The following is a 7033-nucleotide window of genomic DNA, read 5'->3' as shown; positions in this document are numbered from 1 at the left end:
GTTTGCTGTCAGGTGCTGTAGGTGGGAGGAGGACAGCACAGCCACTGGGACTGGTGCCCTGCTATTGGCTCTGGTGCGGTCACCATGACCCCTTCTATGCCCTGAAACTGCTCAGTTTCCTCTGGGGTGGCAGTGGGGTGCAGGAGCAAAAATCATGGACTCAACGACGTATCAGTATGATCCTAGTTGAAGCCACTTTACTTAAGTTTTCTGCAAGGTTATATACAATTTTAATATTCATACACACATCACACCTTAATTCTATGGGTTACATACACTGTTCACACGCTGCCATACAGATACTAATGTGTTAAAAGCATGCAAGCGGTTAGTCCCATCATTAAGATTGTTGACATTCTTGCAGTCATCAGATCCCAGCTCAGCTCCTGTTTTTCTGCCTGCTTAACTGCCAACGATCCCATTTTCTTTGTTCCAGGTGTCTTTCTCACACAACATTGCAGCCTTGCTGAGCAGATAAAGCCTTTATTTAACCATATCAAGCTGCTAAAGCAAGAGCGACTTTTGATAGGCCAGGTGTCCCTTTTCTTCCAAATACATTGCCACAGTGGGACAGTGCAGCTTGGTATTGGGGTGCTGGACAGGTCTACAGGGCTCAGACTACCGAGAATTGACCCAGCTCTCTGAGGCAGGGGAGAGGAGGGCTGGCTTTCATGTAGGAACAGGTGTCTCTGGTGCTGCCTCCATCCAGGATGGAGGTTCCCCCTCTTAGTACTCTGCTTTGGGTTTTGACCATCATTGCTGTGCAGTGCAGCCCCTAGTGCCTGGAAGGGGTTTCCACGTTGCAGTGTGAGCTCTTGCTCCTCTCCCCTTCTCCCGGCCACATCTCCCCGTTCTGCCAGCAAGGACACCACAGGCTACTATGGCCCAGACCTAGAAGGGTCATGATAAATAGGCCCCATTGCTCTCCTCTGGTCGCCAGCCCATTGCTCCCACAGCAGCAGGTGGGCAGGTCAGGCAGGTGCCACTTGCACTTGGTAAATCCCACTGGGCTCCCCCCAGCCACCACCATATCCTCCCTGTACCTGGACCACTACATGCCCAGGAGGATGTGCTCCACCTTCTTCCTGGGGACTGGGTGGAAGCTGCTCAGCCTTTAGCTTTCCAAACATCTTTACTGTCCCCTTTGGAGCTGGCCATGATTTTTGCCTTTATCCAGTGGCAAAGAACTTCCACTGCTCTTGAAGAGGTGGTGGAGAGTGGCCTTGCAATGCTGTGCTCCACTGGCACCCCTGGATGCCTCCAGTCCTGTCCCAGGAACTGGCTTTGTCCAGATGTGCCCAGCTGGTCCCTAAACTCAGTGCCTTTTCTGAAACCTGCGTCTCTGTATGCAGTTCAGTAGAGATCTCTGAGACGCTGAGGGGCTGAAGGTTGGGACAGAGGGAGGAGATGCTGTGAGTCCTGGAGTTGTGGTCTGGGGAAGGGAAGGCAAAGCAGGTGTCACTGCCCTATGTAACCCTCTGGGGAGCTTTGGACTGATGCCAAAGCCAGGGGTCTTCTAGGAGGGTATCAGGGAGAGGATGAAAGGGAGCAGCACAAGCTACATCATGGAGAAATACCCATTCCCAGAGGCCAGGAGGGGAAATCTGCATCCGTGAAGACTTCCAGCCACCCTCAGGGCTGTCCCCAGGGTGATGTGCTCCTGTATCCAGGCTGGTCCTACTCTCCCCCAGCTCTCCCCTGACCCAGGGATTTGGGTCCATCCCTGCTCTGCCACTGCCCTGACCTCAGGCAGTGCTGCCCTGGACCTGCCATGTGCTCGTGGGAACTGTGAGCACTTTTGGGGTGTGGGAGGGGACAGGGCAGTGATGCAAGGACCAATGAGAAGGTGCTGGTTCCTGCAGCTGTGCCTCGTTGGTCCCATCTGCCACAGCTCAGAGCAAACTTCTGCTTCTGAAGACTCTGACTGCACTTCTTCCCTGCACTCCCAAGAGACGGCGCAATTACCAGGGAACAGGACCATCCCAGAAAGGCATCCCAAGGGTAGGGTGGGAGCCAGAAGGGCTCAGGGCTTGCCTAGTGCTTGCCCACATGGCCCAGAGCATGGTTTATGCTGACCTGAGGTTTGCCAAGGTGATGGGGGGCCGGAGCATGGCCAGCCAGGCATTGGAGGCAGGTGAGAGCCCTTGGGACCCCCTACACTTTCCCCACCATGCCTTGCCTTGTGGACTCATCTGCCCTCCTCTCCCTTCCTCCAACAGCCCTTGGCATGGATAATGCGGAGAGCCCCTACGAGAACATGCAGCCGTTGTCGGTGGGGCAGGATGGGGACAGGGCCCAGCCCAGCCGAGGTGAGTGCCTAGCTGGAGCCCAGGGAACCTGGGGAGGTCTTGGCTTGGGTAGTGGGTCATGTTTCAGGGTACCCCTTTCCCATTCTTGAAGAGAAAAAGTGCCCACACCATGCCACCTGCGCTATCATGCTGCCACTCTGCTGCCTGAAGGTAGGAGGTCTAGGGGCTGTCAGGGGTTTCCTGACTCACTATGTGATGCCTGTGGTTGGTTGTGTCTTGCAGGGCGCTGGTCCTGGTGGCAGTACCTCCCTGTGGGACTGACAGTCACCTGCCTGTTGCTGCTGGTGGCCACTGTGGCCCTGGGAACTTGCTGTGAGTTGGGGGGGCTGGGCACTTCTGAGGTGGGGGATGGTTGGGCATCGTGGTGAGAGGGAGGCAGATGGGCTAGGGTGAGTTCCTGGGTGAGTGGTGGGGGTGAATGGAGTATGCCCATACCCACTCTTTGCAGCTGGATCCCTCTGCCCTGTCTGGTACAAGCTGGCTTGTACCCCTTGCACATCATGGGTGTCTCCCTGCCCTGCCCAGGCTTGCCCAGCCTTGTGTTGCTGTACCCTTTCCTGCCACTACCCTTCTCTGTCTGCTCCTACATCCATCCTGTCCTGCCTTGCCCTGCTCCCCCCTGCCACCGCCTGTTCCTGACAGCACAATTCCCTGCTGTGTCTTTCCCATCCAGCATGGATGGATGGTGCCTTGCAAGGGTCATCCTACCCCCCTAGCAGGGTCAGCCCATGTGGCCCTGCCCGGCCTGTCCCATCGCTGTGCCCCAGCTCACCCCCGCTGTCCCCAGACTGGCAGGTCACCCACAACCTGCAGAACGCCTCCCGGGAGCACGCGGCCGAGCGGGGCCGCCTCTCGCAGGAGGTGAGGGCACGGGAGCAGAGCCTGGAGCAGATGCGGCTGGAGCTGGCGCGGGCCATGGCAGAGCTGCAGCGAGCGTGGCAGGAGGGCAACAGCAGCCGGCAGGAGCTGGGCAACCTGAATGCTGAGATCATGCGACTCACGGGTGTCCTGGGGAAGATGGAGAAGGAGATGCAGGAGGTGCAGGGGAAGCTCAACATCAGCGAGAGCACAGTGGCCACCTTGCGCTCTTGCACAGCTATAGGTAAGGTGATGGTGGAGCAGGGATGGGGTGCCCCAGAAGACTAGCACCCCTCAGCAGGTACAGTGCCAAGGCAGGAACACTGGCTTTTTTGGCCACATGGTCAGGACCGGGTGGTCCAAAGGCTGACACTATGCCTGGGGCAGAGGCTGAGCCTGGTGTCTGCTGGGAAGATTTGGGGCTGCTCCCAGTCCCTGCCTCAAGGCATCTGTGGCTGAACAAGCACCTGAGTTGTGCCCCTGCCCCCAGATTGCTGCCCTTCAGGCTGGGTGCTGTACAGGGGCAAGTGCCTCTTCATCTCATCAGAGAAGAAGACATGGGAGGACAGCAGAGATGAGTGCAAGAAGAAGTATTCTCAACTCCTGATCACCAAATCCTGGAGTCGCTGGACTGTGCCGGTAGGGCACTGAGGGAGCTGATGGCAGGAGCTGGTGGATCCAGCCCTGGGGTCCCTGTGTGGGCCAGCACTGCCCTGGGGTCCCCTGGCCTGCTGAAACATTGGAGGGTGCAAGGCTGATCTCTGGAGCAGGTGGTGGACATGGGGCAGAGAGGCTCTGGCACCACTGGATGCTGCCAAAGATAGAACAGGGCACCAGGGCTGCTCAGCTGTCCTGCCCCAAGGAGCTCCAGCCCAAGGTGTTCCTTGGGGATATGACCACCCCCTCCAAACATCGCACTACATGGGTACCATGGAAAAGCCACTAAAAGCCCCTTTTTTTCCTTCCCCAGACCTTCCTGAAGAACTCGGTCACCCCATACTGGATCGGGCTGCAGAAAAGCAGCTTCCCCTGGTATGACTATGGGTGGCTTGAGGAAGAGGACCCATATGGCGAAGAGGTCTCAGACACCTGGTTCTGGGTGGATGGCTCCCTTTACCGAAGGTACCCAGTGGCGCAGCCTCTTGCTGAAACCCCTTCTCCTCGCGTACCCAGTCCCAGGCGCAAGCACTGGGCAACAGAGAACAAGAAGTCAGCTGAGGCTGAGGGGAGGTGGGTGCAGTGGTGTGATGAGATACTTAGAGGCTGTGCAAATGGAAAGGCAAGATTTGGCGGGGGGGGCGGGGGGGGGGGGTGGCATGTGCAAAGCATGCACAAGCAGGAGGCAGCGAAAGGGGACAAAAGAAACTGCATGTTTTATTCGGGTTCTAGACAAAGTGTTTGAGCACCAGTTCTATAGTTTTATCCCCCCTTGTGCCTCCCTGGTCCCTCGTTGAAGGGAAATCAAGCTTTCCCGCCTGAAGAGGGTCCTGGGCTCCTCCCTGTCATGTGCACCCCCTCCCCGTCATGTGCACCCCCTCCCCGTCATGTGCACCCCCTCCCCAGCTCACCACAGCTTCCTCTTGCAGTGTCTGGGAGCAGTGGGGAGGAACAGACCTGTCTGTCTGGCTGCTGGGTCCCCAGTCCCTGCCCGCTGCCTGCTTCTCCCTCACCCCCACTGTGGAGGGCTGCACCCCAGTGTCCCCACAGCCCAGGGCAGTTCCTCCAGCCACCCGTGTGCTCCCAGGGAGGACAGGGCTATCCCCACCGCTGGGTGCTGCAGAGATGAAGTATCCCCCAGCAGCAAGGCTGAGATTCAAGCAGTGGGGAGGCTAAGGGGAGTCACAAGCAATGCAGAGCCTTAGAGGGGTTTCTCAGCCTGCCCGAGGAAGGGCAGGGATGTCCTGGCTGAGGCTTCAGACTGTGAAAACAGGAGGGGAGGACTGCGGCATCCCCCCTTTGACTGCAGCATTCAACACCTCCTGTGCAAGCCTACAGGAGGCAGCTGTCAGCAGCCACAGCTGCCTTGGCTGGGGATGGTGGATGCGAGCAGCTCCCTGATGTGTTGTTTCCCCATCCAGGCCATGGCAGTCAAAGTCGAATGGATCCTGTGCCATAATAAGCCACGGGATCATCAAACCTGCCCAGTGTGCTGCTCCTGATGACCTGCAACTTTGGATCTGCGAGAAGGCAGCAGGGCCAAGCTCCCCTTTCTGACTGTGATGGCTGCTGGCTGCAGCACCACTGCGGTGAGTGTCCTGTGCCAGACTCTGCCCAGCCTAGTGTGTGCAAGGCATGGAGGGCATGCATGGAGGAAAGTGGGCCTCTGTGTAGACCTCTGCATGGGGCATGTTGATCTCCTCCCTTGGAAAGGCAGAAGGATGCAGGCACCTTCCTGTGTGGGATGAGCCTGCCTGCATCCCTTTGCTGCTGTGGGATCCCCTGGTCTGCAGTAGATCAAGAGACTGCCCCCCCCCCCCCCCCCAACAATCCTAACCCCCGCCCCCCACCCCTAAGATGTGATGCAGCAAAGCACCAAGATGAGGGAAACCCCTTTGCAAGATGTCTTCCCAACCCCACTGCATGCAGTGGAGACTGGGCAGCACCTCACCCTCACCCTCTGCCTTCCCTTGCAGCACCTGTAGGCTGCACCACCTCCACTTCAGCCTTGCTGCATCCCGTCCATGTGAGCAACCCACTACCCACTACCCATGGGGCTGCCTAGGTCCTTCCCAGCAATGCCCAACGACACTTGGGCATCACGCAGGCTGGGGGAGGTGCTGGCAGTGCCCATTTCCCCCCCAAGCTGCTGTGCTTCAGCAGAGCGTCACAAACCCACAGCCCAGCCCCACACCTGCATGGAGTACGCTGGGTCTTCCCGAGCACATGGGCTGGTGTGCGATGGGGAGCCCAGCCCCAGATTGGACCAAGCCCTGATGCTCAGCCCTGCAGCCATGCAACATCCCCAGCACAGAGCGAGCTGTGGTGCTGGCATGCCAGGATGTGGGAGTGGGGGACAGCACAGCCCTGCACCTGGCTAGGTCCCCTTCCCACAGCAGGGACTTTCTGCCTGGCCCCATTACAGCTGCAGCTTGACCATGGCTTCCAGACGACCCAGCAAGAAACAGCGTCAGCAAAGCCTCAGCACCCAAGGAGAGAAGCTGTGCCTGAACCAGCTAGCGCCTGTGCTGGTGGTTGGATTTTTTTAAATTTTTTTTTTTGCTAATTAGAAAGTAGAGAAATGACCTTTAGGATTGTACAGTATGATAGTGCCTTGCAAAAGCAACTCTAGCACTTGCTAGACTGATGCTTTGCGAGACAAGTCATTAGGACTTTAAAATAGTTACTACACACCTGCGTATGAGAAGATTAAGCAAAATAGCCCTGATTGTAACACTGTAGCCAGGCAAGAGCAGAGGAAGTCGTGTTCAACCAAGCGAAAATGCTCTGGGTTTATTATACTGTCCTGTCTGCCATATATAGTTGATGAATTGCTATGTGAATTAGCTTGCTTGAGGAGCGAAAGGGTGTTAAAAGCCAGTTTTTGGAGGTGGCACGTGTCACTATCTCGTCCGCTGGCTGAAACCCCTTTGTAGCAATAAAGAACCACAGCTTGCCTGCGCTTTGCTTTCTTGTGTACCACCACAAACACAGACGCAAGGGCATGAACCCAAAGAACCTAAATAATGAATGGGAATTCGATCAAACCCATTTCAATGAGATGGCCACTCTGGAGGCATTGAGATCTTGGGCTGAGCCAGGCTGGCTTGTGATCCCCAAGGGGCTCCCCAGAAGCCCCAGACAAGCCCGTGCAACTTTTTGGGGCTGGGCTCCCCTCCACGTCTGACATGCATCCAAGAGACAGAAGC

General features: G+C 57.1%; 1 protein-coding gene across 4 annotated transcripts; it reads left to right on the top strand.

Moving 5' to 3' along the window:
* The first annotated feature begins 1881 nt into the window (after nucleotides 1-1881).
* CD72 (CD72 molecule) lies at nucleotides 1882-6780 on the top strand. 4 transcript variants are annotated; one of them, XM_080371460.1, is made up of 8 exons: nucleotides 1882-2001; nucleotides 2092-2134; nucleotides 2220-2309; nucleotides 2532-2621; nucleotides 3097-3411; nucleotides 3658-3806; nucleotides 4138-4289; nucleotides 5246-6780. In XM_080371460.1, exons 2-8 carry the CDS (start codon nucleotides 2095-2097, stop codon nucleotides 5379-5381), a joined length of 972 nt encoding a protein of 323 aa, XP_080227586.1. In that variant the 5' UTR covers nucleotides 1882-2001; nucleotides 2092-2094; the 3' UTR covers nucleotides 5382-6780. The 4 variants fall into 4 exon arrangements, with proteins under 4 accessions (XP_080227586.1, XP_080227584.1, XP_080227585.1 ...); XM_080371458.1 differs by lacking the exon at nucleotides 1882-2001 and having other exon boundaries at nucleotides 2003-2134; nucleotides 5246-5413; nucleotides 6250-6780; XM_080371459.1 differs by lacking the exon at nucleotides 1882-2001 and having other exon boundaries at nucleotides 2003-2134; nucleotides 5246-5413; nucleotides 5801-6780.
* The last annotated feature ends 253 nt before the right edge of the window (nucleotides 6781-7033 follow it).

Source organism: Falco punctatus, assembly GCF_963210335.1.
Source record: "Falco punctatus genome assembly, chromosome: Z".
Taxonomy (NCBI): Eukaryota; Metazoa; Chordata; class Aves; order Falconiformes; family Falconidae; genus Falco; species Falco punctatus.
Note: the sequence above shows the minus strand (reverse complement) of the source record. Positions and strands in the feature narration are given on the sequence as shown.

What these genes read in the sequence shown, in the direction of transcription:
- CD72 (XM_080371458.1), top strand. Translation starts at nt 2,050, where the DNA reads ATGGCCCAGAGCATGGTTTATGCTGACCTGAGGTTTGCCAAGGTGATG. An exon ending in CAGGGCCCAGCCCAGCCGAG is followed by an intron (nt 2,310 to 2,531) that starts GTGAGTGCCTAG and finishes TGTGTCTTGCAG; the next exon opens with GGCGCTGGTCCTGGTGGCAG. An exon ending in GCGCTCTTGCACAGCTATAG is followed by an intron (nt 3,412 to 3,657) that starts GTAAGGTGATGG and finishes CCCTGCCCCCAG; the next exon opens with ATTGCTGCCCTTCAGGCTGG.